Source organism: Leucoraja erinacea, chromosome 2 (genome assembly GCF_028641065.1).
Source record: "Leucoraja erinacea ecotype New England chromosome 2, Leri_hhj_1, whole genome shotgun sequence".
Lineage (NCBI taxonomy): Eukaryota > Metazoa > Chordata > Chondrichthyes > Rajiformes > Rajidae > Leucoraja > Leucoraja erinaceus.
Window position 1 is genome coordinate 26,830,683 of NC_073378.1, and position 14,441 is coordinate 26,845,123.

Sequence of the window (14,441 nt, forward strand, 5' to 3'; positions counted from 1 at the left end):
CACACATGTGTCGCATACATGCACTCACGCACCCACACTCTCTCACATGCACGCACACAAAGACACACACTCTGCCACAAGTGGACACACTCACTCGCACACACACTCACTAGCGCACACGCTCACACCACTTCTTTCCCACAGCTATCAGGCCTTTGAACACTACGAACACCAACTAAACCATGAACTGGGCCGGCACGGTGGCACAGCGGTAGAGTCCTGGCCCTGGCAGGAATGGAGGGGGGGGAAGGTTGCAGCCAACAACCTTCTCAGCTGATCGGACGATTTGCTGCAGCCTCCGGATGTCGTGCTTGGTGGCTGAGCTGAACCAGACCATAATGGAGATTCTACGATGGCCTGGACTCTAAACTAAAGCAACGTTCTCTGTCTTGCAACAGGTACTAAAGCCACCCAGGTCCGTGGAAAGGAATGTCCGGAACAGCCATGTCTTTTGATGAGATCTACATTGATTCCAAAGAGCTGATTGAGAAGCGGCTCTTGGGTGGTGGGGGATATGGTATGGTCTCGCTGTGCCACAGGAAAGATCACGGGCTCGTGGTTTTAAAGACAGTCTACACAGGCCCGCAGCGCATGGAGTAAGTAGATCACCCCACGGCTCAATCTCCGCACGCTCTCCACTCCGGGACCTCCCTGGTCCATTCAAGTTCAAGTTCAAATGTATTTGTCACATGCACCAGAAGGTGCAGTGAAATGTAATTTACCATGCTGCATTAAAATTAAAAAAAGGACACAATACACAACATAATTCAACACAGACATCCACCACAGCACTTCACTGTGGTGGAAGGCAATGCAGTTCATACAGTGCTCCTCCCTTGTTCACTCGTGGTCGGGGCCCTGACCCTAACCCTCTGTAGTCGCCGCTATTGATGGCCCGATGTACAGGCCCTCTGGTTGGGATTGTCGGAACAGGTCGAGCACACCCCACGGCCCGGAGGCGCTGTTACAAGCTGCCTCCGCCCACATTCTGGTTATCTTTTTTTATTCCGTTATGTTTAGAGTGGGTTTTTATTTTGTTTTTTAGTTTTTTTCAGTATTTTACATGGGGGGAAGCGGGTAGGGTAAGGGGGGAACCGTCCTTCAGTCGCTATTATCCGAGGCGCGCACTCGCCCACCCCCCCCACCCCCTCCCTCGCGGCCTACCAACTGGATTGGCGCAGCCTTTCCTGCCGGGACCGGACCAGAGCTTCAGCAGCTGCGGTGCTGCGCTCGATACATCACGGAGCAGACGAGGCCTTACCTGGGATCGCTGCATGGAGCTCCGGAGTGTTGGGCCGCTGCTCCAACATCGCGGAGTTCCCAACGCGGGCGGCGCTGACTTTAACATCGCAGAGTCCAGGGACCCTTTGCCGAGGTTCGCCAGCGCGAATCTCCGCCCAGCGCGGCCTGTGGACACCGGGAGCCGAGGACTCCGGTGGAAGTTGGCCGATTCAGAGGTCCGGGCTGCTGTGTATGTTCTCCCGTTTGACATCGGGGTTCCATCGTTCCCGGCGAGAGGACCTGAACATTGGGTGACTGCGAGGGGCTCGGGAGGCCCCGACCACGGGTGAACATTGGGGAACATCGGCGAGGAGGTTGACTGGACTTTGGTTCCTTCCCTCACAGTGAGGAACTTTGGTGCCGCTGTGGGGATGTTTGTGTTGCGGACTACTGTGTTCTGTGTTTTTGTGTATTTTTTATTTTATTTTTTGTATGACTAAGGGAAAAAGAATTTTGTTGTCTCTTAATTGAAGACAACGACAATAAAATCAAATTAAATCAGCTCCCCAATCGGCCACCTCCTCCTCCTTACGGGAACATTATCTCTCCTCTTTACTGGAACACAGATCAACTAGCCTTTAAACACCTGCCACATGCCATATGTTGACGCCCTAAAAGCCAATATGTTAACGCCCTACTCTCTAGAATTTAGAAGATTGAGAGGGGATCTTATAGAAACTTACAAAATTCTTAAGGGGTTGGACAGGCTAGATGCAGGAAGATTGTTCCCGATGTTAGGGAAGTCCAGGAGAAGGGGTCACAGCTTAAGGATAAGGGGGAAATCGTTTAAAACCGAGATGAGAAGAACTTTTTTCACACAGAGAGTGGTGAATCTCTGTAACTCTCTGCCACAGAGGGTAGTTGAGGCCAGTTCATTGGCTATATTTAAGAGGGAGTTAGATGTGGCCCTTGTGGCTAAGGGGATCAGGGGGTATGGAGAGAAGGCAGGTACGGGATACTGAGTTGGATGATCAGCCATGATCATATTGAATGGCGGTGCAGGATCGAAAGGCCGAATGGCCTACTCCTGCACCTAATTTCTATGTTTCTATGTTTTCTAAAAATAACATCTATTGGCTTTTTAGATCAGCAGGGAATGAATCATGTACAGGCAGATTAAATTAATTTGTATCTTGGCTCCGTGTTCGGTACGGGCATTGAAGGCTGAAGGGCCTGGTCCCGTACTCTTCCGTTTAGTTTATTGTCACGTGTACCGAGGTACATCGAAAAACTTTTGTTGCTTGCTAACCAGTCAGAGGAAAGACAATACATGATTACAATCGAGGCGTTTCCAGCGTACATATACGATAAAGCAATAATGTTTAATGCAAGGTAAGGCCAGCAAGGTCCGATCAAGGATAGGTCGAGGGTCACCAAAGAGGTGGATAGTAGTTCAGGACTGTTCTCTAGTTGTGGTAGGATGGTTCAGTTGCCTGATAACAGCTGGGAACAAACTGTCCCTGAATCTGGACGTGTGCGTTTTCACACTTCTGTACCTCTTGCCTGATGGCAGAGGGGAGAAGAGGAAGTGACCAGGGTGCGACTGGTCCTTGTTTATGCTGCTGGCCTTGCTGAGGCAGCATGAGGTGTAGATGGAGTTGATGGAAGGGAGGTCGGTTTGTGTGATAGTCTGGGCTGCGTCCACAATTCGCTGCGATTTATTGCGGTCTTGGATGGAGCTGTTCCCAAACCGAGTTGTGATGCATCCCGATAAAATGCTTCCTATGGTGCATCTGTAGAAGTTGGTGAGAGTAGTAGGGAACTTCCTAAGCCTTCTAAGGAAGTAGGGTTAGGCTGCACTGTTCAATCTTCTCAATAGATGGCCCAGTGTTGTTGACAATATCTATTTCTATCAGGTTTCTTTTCATGTTTAGTTCAAAGGAATTTTTATTCACTTTTGCAGGTCATGGAGTCAGTGTGGAAACAGGCCTTTCGGCCGAACTTACCCACACCGGCCAACATGTCCCACCTGCCTGCACTTGGTCCATATCCCTCCAAACCTGTCCTATCCATGTACCTGTCTAACTGTTTCGTAAACGATGGGATAGTCCCAGCCTCAACTACCTCCTCTGGCAGCTTGTTCCACACACCCGCCACCCTTTGTGTAAAAACGTTATCCCTCAGATTCCAATTAAATCTTCTCCCCTTCACTTTGAACTCATGTCCTCTGGTCCTCGATTCCCGTAATCTGGGCAAAACTCTCTGCATCTACCTAATCTATTCCTCTCATGATTTTGTACACCTCTATAAGATCTCCCCTTATCCTCCTGCGCTCCATGGAATAGAGACCCAGCCTACTCAATCTCTCCCTATAGCTCACACCCTCTAGTCCTGGCAACATCCTCGTAAATCTTCTCTGAACCCTTTCAAGCTTGACAATATCTTTCCAAGAAACATGGTGCCAAGAACTGAACACAATATTCTAAATGAGGTCTCACCAAAGTCTTATACAACTGCAACATGACCTCCCAACTTCTATACTCAATACTCTGACTGATGAAGGCCAAAGTGCCAAAAGCCTTTATGACCACCTTATCTACCTGTGACTTGACCTTCAAGGAACCATGCACTTGTACTCCTAGATCCCTCTCTACAACACTACCAACACTGGCCGACCATTCACTGTGTAGGACAATAGACAAAAGGTGCAGGAGTAGGCCATTCGGCCTTTAGAACCAGCACCACCATTCTCTGTGATCATGGCTGATCATCCACATTCAGTACGCCGTTCCTGCCTTCTCCCCATATCCCCTGACTCCTCTATCTTTAAGAGCTCTATCTAAATCTCTCTTGAAAGCATCCAGAGAATTGGCCTCCACTGCCTTCCGAGGCAGAGAATTTCACAGATTCACAACTCCATGGGTGAAAAAGTTTTTCTTCATCTCCGTTCTAAATGGCCTACCCCTTATTCTTAAACTGTGGCCCCTGGTTCTGGACTCCCCCAACATTGGGAATATGTTTCCTGCCTCTAGTGTGTCCAATGGCTTAATAATCTTATATGTTTCAATAAGATTCCCTCACATCCCTCTAAATCCCAGAGTGTACAAGCCCAGCCGCACCATTCTATCAGCATATGACAGTCCCGCCATCCCGGGAATTAACCTGGTGAACCTACGCTGCACTGCCTCAATAGCAAGAATGTCCTTCCTCAAATTTAGAGACCAAAAGTGCACACGATACTCCAGGTGTGGTCTCACTAGGGCCCGACAACTGCAGAAGGACCTCTCTATGGCGTCCTGCACTTGTTTGACGACCCAACATGCAACACCTCACATTTCTCTGTGTTTTATTCCAGGTTCAGCGGATCCCTGCTCGATGAAGGGAAAATGATGCATAAGTTGAATCACGAGCGGGTTATAAAGTTGATTGGAATAATTTTAGAAGATGGGAACTACTCGCTGGTCATGGAGTTCATGGTGAATGGGAATCTGCTGCAGCTTCTAAAGAGTGTAAGTGTTCAATGACGTACCGTCATGTCAAGAAGGGTGCATCAATATCAATATCAATGGTACTTTACAAGAGTGGGTCGACTGGGCTTATACTCACTGGAATTTAGAAGGATGAGAGGGTATCTTATAGAAACCTATAAAATTCTTAAAGGATTGGACAGGCTAGATGTGGGAAAAATGTTCCCAATATTGGGGGAAGTCCAGAACCAGGGGTCACAGTTTAAGAATAAGGGGTAGGCCATTTAGGGCTGAGATGAGGAAAAACGTTTTCAGCATGAGAGTTGTGAATCGTGGAATCCTACAGAAAATAGACAATAGGAGCAGGCGTGGGCCATTCGGCCCTTCGAGCCAACACCGCCATTCAGTGCCACAGAAAACCAGTGGAGGCCAATTCACCGGATGATTTCAAGAGAGAGTTAGATTTAGCTCTTAAGGAGTAAAGGAATCAAGGGCTATGGGGAAACAAGCAGGAACAGGGTATTGATTGGGGATGATCAGCCATGATCATATTGAATGGCGGTGCTGTCATGAAGGGCTGAATGGCCTACTGCTGCACCTATTTTCTATGTTTGTTTTCACATGTACCAAGAGTACGGTGAAATTCCATTTTTGTACACAGTTCAGTAAATGGCACAATCATACTTACGTACAAGACGCAGGTTTGAACCGAAGATAGACACAAAATGCTGGAGTAACTCAGCTGGACAGGCAGCATCTCTGGAGAGAAGGAATGGGTGACGTTTTGGGTCGAGACTGATTATCAGGGGAAAGGGAAACAATAGATACTAGACCAAGTGTGGTTGTGGGTGGGGGGAGGTGGCATGCAGCGTCACACACTAACTATCCCCAGCACCCCCCCCCCCTGCACTCACGCTAATTACCCCCTTGATATTATATTAATATTATTAATTTGCTCCTTTTACCCCATAACCACCCTATCTACTGACGCAGGGCCCCCAACTTGCAGTCACACCTAGAGAGGGGGTGGGGGTAGAGAGTGAGGGCAGAGAGAGAAGGGGCAGAGACACAGAGAGAGGGGCAAGAGGGATAGGAGGTGGAGAGGAGGTTAAGAGGGAGGGGGTGAGGGGGGAAAGGTGGGGGTGTGGAGGGGAGGAGAGAGAGAGGGGTGAGAGTGAGGGAGAGAGAGGGGGTGCTGAGAGGGGGTTGAGGTGGGGAGCAGGGAGGGTGGAGGGAAGAGGGTAGGGGGTGTGGAGGGGGAGGGAGGAAGGGTGGGGGAGGGGATGGAGGGAGAGAGAGAGAGAGAGGAGGGGGGAGAGGAGGAGAGGGGGGGAGAGGAGAGGGGGGGAGAGGAGGGGGGGGGGAGGAGGGAGGAGGGGGGGGGAGGAAGGGAGGGGGAGAGGAGAGAGGGGGAGAGAGGTAAGGTGAGAGAGGGGGAGAGGAGAGGGGGAGAGAGAGGGAGAAAGGGGGAGGGGGAGAGGAGAGGGTAGGGAGAGAGAGAGAGTGCCTTTTTAATTGAACCCAAACAACCATTTGCAGGCAGTGCTTTTTTACTTCAAACTATATTTTCATTTTCAAACCAAATTAAGGGTACTCACAGTGCTGTAGACATTTGTTCGGTGTTATTCAGAGCTCAGAGTGACAGAGAATAATTGACAGACCTCCAGCTTGCAGAGACTAATTGAGGCACACCACTTCCTGGTTTTATAGTCCCTTCCCCTGCCTCCAGCGGGGGCAGCAGAAAGAATGGGGAATTTAGTAAAAACATTAATATCTCTGTCATATTTCATCGATGGGAAAAATCCTCGGCACACATACGGCGGAGGGGGGCTCTGAGCGAGGTGGCCAAAAATGACGGCCGTAGGTGGCGGAGTTCTGTCGGAATTCGCAGCACAGATCGCCAAAACCGGTCAAGAACAGTTTTAGTAATATAGATAGACGGTGATGTAGAGAGATAAAGAACAAATGAATGATAGATGTGCATAAAAAGTAATGATGATAAAGGAAACAGGCCATTGTCAGCTGTTTGCTGGGTGATGGCGAGAAGCTGGTGTGACTTGAGTGGGGAAGGGATAGAGAGAGAGGGAATGCCAGGGTTAGAGTACTTGATGTTAGAGTAATCAATATTCATGCCACTGGGTTGTAAGCTACCCAAGCAAAATAGGAGATGCTGTTCCTCCAATTTGCATTTAGCCTCACTCTGACAATGGAGGAGGCCCAGGACAGAAAGGTCAGTGTGGGAATGGGAAGGAGAATTAAAGTGTTTGGCAACCAGGAGATCAGGTAGTTCCAGTAGACCAACAGTGCTAGAAACATCACACTGGGTGGAACGGTGGCGCAGCGGTAGAGTCGCTGCCTCACAGCACCAGAGACCCGGGTTCCATCCTGTCCACGGTTGCTGGCTGTACAGAGTTTGTACATTCTCCCCGTGACCTGCGTGGGTTTTCTCCGAGATCTTCCGTTTCTTCCCGCCCTCCAAAGACGTGTAGGTTAGTTGTCAGGGCCCCTTGGAGTGGTGGCCTGTCTAACAGAGGCCCAGGCTGCTGCAGGGCCTCCAGCGGCCCACTCCACTCCAACCACAGCTAGCTCGATCCAAACACACTCACCCACGAACACCCCGCCCCTCGTCTCACGCGCCCACTGCTCGCACTCCGTGTTGTATAACAGTTTAGTCTATTGTCACGTGTACAGAGGTACAGTGAAAAGCTTTTGTTGCGTGCCAACCAGTCAACGGAAAGACAATACATGATTACAATCGAGCCTTTTATTCTACAGATACAAGCTAAGGAAATAACATTTAGTGCAAGGTAAAGCCAGTAAAGTCTAATCAAGGAAAGTCCAAGGGTCACCAATGGGGTAGATAGCAGGACCGCTCTCTAGTTGGTGAGAGGATGGTTCAGTTGCCTGATAACAGCTGGGAAGAAACTGTCCCTGAATCTGGAGGTGTGTGTTTTCACACTTCTGTACCTCTTGCCTGATGGGAGAGGGGAGAAGAGGTAGTGGCCAGGGTGTGACTGGTCCTTGATGATGCTGCTGGCCTTGCCGAGGCAGCGTGAGGTGTACATGGAGTCAATGAAAGGGAGGTTGGTTGGTGAGATGGGCTGGTCTTGGGGTCTTGGATGGAGTGAGACCATAAGTTCCTTTACCTTGAAAATCTGCACAAATTGTAACATTGCGTGTTGTTCAAAGATGCAAGATAGCATTTAATTATCGAGTGATCTATGTACTACCTGCCTCTCAAACTCCAACCATTTTTGGTGGACACAAAAGTCAATAGACAATAGGTGCAGGAGTAGGCCATTCGGCCCTTTGAGCCAGCACCGCCATTCAATGTGATCATGGCTGATCATCCCCAATCAGTACCACGTTCCTGCCTTCTCCCAATATCCCCTGACTCCGCTATCCGCTATCTTTAAGAGCCCTATCTAACTCTCTCTTGAAAGTTTCCAGAGAACCTGCCTGAGGCTGAGAATTCCACAGACTCACAACCATCTGGTTGAAAAAGTGTTTCCTCGTCTCTGTTCTAAATGTAAAGTATCCAGAGAACCCGCCTCCACCAACCTCTGAGGCAGAGAATTCCACAGACTCACAACTCAAAAGTGTTTCCTTGTCTCCGTTCTAAATGGCTTACCCCTTATTCTTAAACTGTGGCCCCTGGTTCTGGACTCCCCCAACGTCGGGAACATGTTTCCTGCCTCTAGCGTGTCCAAACCCTGAACAATCTTATATGTTTCAATAAGATTCCCTCTCAGCCTTCTAAACTCCAAAGTGTACAAGCCCAGCCACTCCATTCTCTCAGCATAATACAGTCCCGCCACTCCGGGAATTAACCTTGTAAACCTACGCTGCACTACCTCAATAGCAAGAATGTCCTTCCTCAAATTAGGGGGCCAAAACTGCACACAGTACTCCAGGTGTGGTCTCACTAGGGCTATGTACAACTGCAGAAGGACCTATTTTTCCTGTACTCGACTACTCTTGTTATAAAGGCCAACATGCCATTCGCTTTCTTCACTGCCTGCTATACCTGCATGCTTACTTTCATAGACTGATGAACAAGGACCCCCAGATTCCGTTGTACTTCCCCTTTTCCCAACTTTGCTAATGTTACTTTGAATCCCTTCATCCAAATCATTGATATATATTGTAAATTGCTGAGGTCCCAGCACCAAGCCTTGCAGTACCCCACTAGTCACTGCCTGTCATTCTGAAAGGAACCCGTTAATCCCTACTCTTTGTTTCCTGTCTGTCAACCACTTTTCTATCCATGTCAGCACTCTACCCCCAATACCATGTGCCCTAATTTTGCCCACTAATCTCATATATTGGACTTTATCAAATGCTTTCTGAAAGTCCATTACATCCACTGGCTCTCCCTTGTCCATTTTCCTAGTAGCATCCTCAAAAAATTCCAGAAGATTAGTCAAGCATGATTTCCCCTTCGTAAATCCATGCTGACTCCGACCGATCCTGTTACTGATATCCAAATGTGCGGCTATTTCATCTTTTATAATTGATTCCAGCATCTTCCCCACCACCGATGTCAGGCTAACTGGTCTATAATTCCCTCTCTAGTTTTCTCTCTCCCGCCTTTCTTAAAAAGTGGGATAACATTAGTTACCCTCCAAAACACTGTTCCTGAGTCTATAGAACATTGGAAAATTATCACCAATTCGTCCACAATCTCTAGAGCCACTTCTTTAAGTACCCTGGGATGCAGACCATCAGGCCCTGGGGATTTATTAGCCTTCAGTCCCATCCATCCATCCAACACCATTTCCTGCCTAATGTGGATTTCCTTCACTTCATATGTCACCCCAGATCTTCTGTTTTTCTTTAAACATTACCCAATCCTCTTGCTTCCCGCTCATCTTTGCTACGTTGTACTTCTTTGCTTTAATTTTTATACTGTCCCTGACGTCCCTTGTCAGCCACGATCGCCCCTTTCTCCCCTTTCTCCCCTTTCTCCCCTTGGAATCTTTCTTCTTCCTAGGAATGAACTGATCCCGCACCTTCTGTATTATTCCTAGAAACACCTGCCATTATTGTTCCACTGTCATCCCTGCTAGTGCATCTTTCCAGTCAACTTTGGCCAGCTCCTCCCTCATGGCCGCATAGTCCCCTTTATTCAACTGCAACACTGACACCTCCGATCTACCCTTCTCCCTCTCCAATTGTAGATTAAACCTGACCATGTGATGGTCACTGCCTCCTAATGGCTCATTAACCTCGAGGTCCTTTATCAAATCCGGTTCATTGCATAACACTAAATCCAGAATTGCCTTCTCCCTGGTAGGCTCCAATGCAAGCTGCTCAAAGAATCCATCACAAAGGCACTCTACAAAGTCCCTTTCTTGAGGTCCAGTACCAACCTGATCTTCCCAGTCTACCTGCATGTTGAAATCTCCCATAACAACCACAGCATTACTTTTGCTACATGCCAATTTTAACTCCTGATTCAACTTGCGCCCGTAGATTAGTCCCATTAGGGTCTTTTTACCCTTACAATTCCTTAGTTCTATCCATACTGACTCCACATCTCCTGTTTCAATGTCACCCCTTGCAAGGGACGGAATTTCATTCCTCACCAACAGGGCAACCCCACCCCCTCTGCCCACCTGTCTGTCTTTTCGATAGGAGGTATATCCTTGAATATTCAGTTCCCAGCCCTGGCCCTCTTGCAGCCATGTCTCAGTAATTCCCACAACATCATACTTGCCAGTTTCTAACTGAGCCTCAAGCTCGTCCACTTTATTCCTTATACTTCGCGCATTCATATACAGCACTCTGACCTCCGTATTCACTTCCCCCCTCGCTTTCTTTCCCCTTTTCTCAAGCTTTCCTTTCCTTTCCTTTTCCAGGTAACCATTCCGTTATCAGTCAAAGGAAGAATAATTCTGGAAATCATCGAAGGGATGACTTATTTACACAACATGCGTATTGTTCACAAGGACCTGAAGCCTGAAAACATCTTGGTTGATGCCAACTTTCACATCAAGGTAAAATACTATGTGTAGGAAGGAACTGTAGATGCTGGTTTAAACCGAAGATAGACATAAAATGCTGGAGTAACTCAGCGAGACAGGCGAGAAGGAACGGGTGACATTTCTGAAGAAGGGACTCGACAAGAAACATCACCCGTTCCTTCTCGCCAGAGATGTTGCCTGTCCCGCTGAGTTACTCCAGCATTTTGTGTCTATCATCGGTGTAAGCCGGTGTCTGCAGTTCCTTCCTAAACACTCATGACTCTTGGCGCCTGCCTGTCCTTGCCTTTAGATCGCGGATCTCGGCGTGTCCATCTTCAAGACCTGGAGTCAGCTGACGACGGAGGAGCTGAAGAGGAGGCGCCAGATGAGCTCGAAGCTGCAGAATAACGCAGGCACCCTGGCGTACCTGGCCCCCGAGCACCTGGAGTCCCTCAAAACCAAAGCCACCGAGAAGTCCGATGTGTACAGCTTCTCCATCGTGGTGTGGGTCATCCTCTCCAACACGGAACCCTACGAAAGTGAGTCCAACCTCCGTCACAGGCTGAAGCTGGAGAGATTTATACACAAAGACAATTGACAATAGGTTCAAGGAGTGGGCCATTCGGCCCTTCGAGCCAACACTGCCATTCAATATGATCATGGCTGATCATCCAAAATCAGTACCCCGTTCCTGCCTCCTCCCCATATCCCCTGACTCCGCTATCTTTAAGAGCCCTATCTAGCTCTCTCTTGAAAGTTTCCAGAGAACCTGCCTGAGGCTGAGAATTCCACAGACTCACAACCATCTGATTGAAAAAGTGTTTCCTTGTCTCTGTTCTAAATGGCTTATCTCTTATTCTTAAACTGTGGCCCCTGGTTCTGGACTCCCCCAACATCAGAAACATGTTTCCTGCCTTTAGCGTGTCCAAACCCTTAACAGTCTTATATGTTTCAATAAGATCCCCTCTCATACTTCTAAACTCCAGAGTGTACAAGCCCAGCCGCTCCATTCTCTCAGCACATGACAGCCCCGCCATCCCGGGAATTAACCTTATTAAACCTTTATATAATTGTGAGGTTATCCACTTTGGTGGCAAAGACAGGAAAGTAGACTATTATCTGAATGGTGGCCGATTTGGAAAAGGGGAGATGCAACGAGACCTGGGCGTCAAGGTACACCAGTCATTGAAAGTAGGCATGCAGGTGCAGCAGTCAGTGAAGAAAGCGAATGGTATGTTAGCATTCATAGCAAAAGGATTTGAGTATAGGAGCAGGGAGGTTCTACTGCAGTTGTACAGAGTCTTGGTGAGACCACACCTGCAGTATTGCGTACAGGTTTGGTCTCCTAATCTGAGGAAAGACATTCTTGCCATAGAGGGAGTACAGAGAAGGTTCACCAGACTGATTCCTGGGATGTCAGGACTTTCATATGAAGAACGACTGGATAGACTGGGCTTGTACTCGCTAGAATTTAGAAGATTGAGGGGGAATCTTATAGAAACTTACAAAATTCTTAAGGGGTTAGATGCAGGAAGATTGTTCCCGACGTTGGGGATGTCCAGAACAAGAGGTCACAGTTTAAGGATAAGGGGGAAATCTTTTAGGACCGAGATGAGAACATTATTTTCACACAGAGTGTGGTGAATCTCTGGAATTCTCTGCCACAGAAGGTAGTTGAGGCCAGTTCATTGGCTATATTTAAGAGGGAGTTAGATGTGGCCCTTGTGGCTAAAGGTATCAGGGGGTATGGAGAGAAGGCAGGTACAAGATACTGAGTTGGATGATCAGCCATGATCATACAGAATGGCGGTGCAGGCTCGAAGGGCCAAATGGCCTACTCCTGCACCTATTTTCTATGTTTCTATGTAAACCTACACTGCACACCCTCGATAGCAAGAATGTCCTTCCTCAAATTTGGGGCCCAAAACTGCCCACAATACTCCAGGTGTGGTCTCACTAGACTCAGTGGTCTGCTCTGCGCATACTGTACAAAGGATTTTGAGGAAATGAGAAGAACTTTTTTCACACAGAGAGTGGTGAGTCTCTGGAACTCTCTGCCGCAGAGGGTAGTCGAGGCCAGTTCATTGGCTATATTTAAGAGGGAGTTAGATGTGGCCCTTGTGGCTAAGGGGATCAGAGGGTATGGAGAGAAGGCAGGTACGGGATACTGAGTTGGATGATCAGCCATGATCATATTAAATGGCGGTGCAGGCTCGAAGGGCCGAATGGCCTACTCCTGCACCTAATTTCTATATTTCTATGTTTCTAAACCCAGGGCGACTGTGTTTATGTGTGGCTATGGTCTTTGCAGATCTTTTTCACTGTACCTGATACAGGTGACAATAACAATGAGCCATGTAGTAAACATGAGTCCAACCTCAACCACAGGTTCAAGGTGAAGGGGGAAAGATTTAATAGGAATACGAGGGGTAACCTTTTCACACAAAGGTTGGTGGGTGTATGGAACGAGCTGCCGGAGGAGGTAGTTGAGGTCTCTTCGGCATTATAACTCTGGCACTATGACACTATCACAGGGAATGGAGGGATGTGGATGACATGCAGGCAGAAAGATTAGTTTAAAATAGCATCGTGTTTAACACATTATGGGCCGAAGGGCCTGTTCCAGTGTTGTACTGTTTTATGTTCTGTATTTTCATGTCCATCAGTCATTGGAGCCCGTAGGCCATTCGGCCCATCATGTGTACGCCATTCACGAGTGGCTAATCTTACCCAACTCTCCTGCCTTCTCCCCCTGACCTTTTAGAGTCTTTACCCAGAGTAGGGGAATCACGGACCAGAGGACATAGGTTCAAGGTGAAGGGGAAAAGATTTAATTGGAATCCGAGGGGGTAACATTTTCACACAGAGGGTGGTGTGTGTGTGGAACAAGCTGGAAGTTGAGGCTGGGACTATCCCAACATTTAAGAAACAGTTAGACAGGTTCATGGATAGGACAGGTTTGGAGGGATATGGACCGAGGGCAGGCAGGTGGGCCTAGTGTAGCTGGGACATTGTTGGGCAAGTTGGGCCGAAGGGCATGTTTCCACGCTGTATCTATGACTCTATGACCCTCGCTAATCACGGTGGCGCAGCGGTAGAATTGCTGCCTTACAGCGCCAAAGATCCGGGTTCGACCCTGACTGCGGGTGCTGTCTGTACGGAGTTTGTATCTTCACCCTGTGACCTGCCTGGGTTTTCTCCAGGTGCTCCGGTTTCCTCCCACAATCCAAAGACGTGCAGGTTTGTAGTTTAATTGAATTCGATAAAATTGTAAATGATCCCTAGTGTGTAGGATAGCTGGTGATCGCTGGTCGGCGCGGGCTGAAGAGCCCGTTTCCAGGCTGTTTCTCTAAACCAGTGGTTCCCAACCTTTTTTTGGCCATGCCCCACCTAATCACCTCTAAAATCCTGATGCCCCCCCCCCCCCCATATGGTGATATATAATTCTTATCATTTAAAAAGTGAACTCCGTTTCAGCTGAAGAAGCTTAAAACGCCAATACCTTAATTTAAACAAGCTTCAAAAAATAACTACACAATAAAGACCTTTTTTACCCCAAAAAAAGTTATTTACTCAAAATAACATCTGAAACATAAACTACATATGTTTACCTGATGGAAAATCCAAAAAAATAAAAATCAAAAATTTGGACCCAGACCTCCTCAATTGCCCCCCTTAAAAATCAAATTGCCCCCCTGTGGGGCGTACGCCCCACGTTGGGAACCACTGCTCTAAACTAAACTAAATGTGAAGGAAGGAACTGCAGGTGCTGGTTTAAACCGAAAAT

The 14,441-nt window shown here is 48.0% G+C and overlaps 1 protein-coding gene across 1 annotated transcript in view; it reads left to right on the forward strand.

Moving 5' to 3' along the window:
* The first annotated feature begins 386 nt into the window (after positions 1-386).
* The window catches only part of ripk1l (receptor (TNFRSF)-interacting serine-threonine kinase 1, like), a 37,164-nt gene continuing 23,109 nt past the window's right edge, over positions 387-14,441 (forward strand). The window contains exons 1-4 of the mRNA XM_055653618.1: positions 387-596; positions 4,577-4,730; positions 10,550-10,687; positions 10,965-11,193. Of these exons, the coding sequence (XP_055509593.1) occupies positions 430-596; positions 4,577-4,730; positions 10,550-10,687; positions 10,965-11,193 (688 nt within the window). The 5' untranslated portion in view covers positions 387-429. The remainder of the gene's footprint in view (positions 597-4,576; positions 4,731-10,549; positions 10,688-10,964; positions 11,194-14,441) is intronic.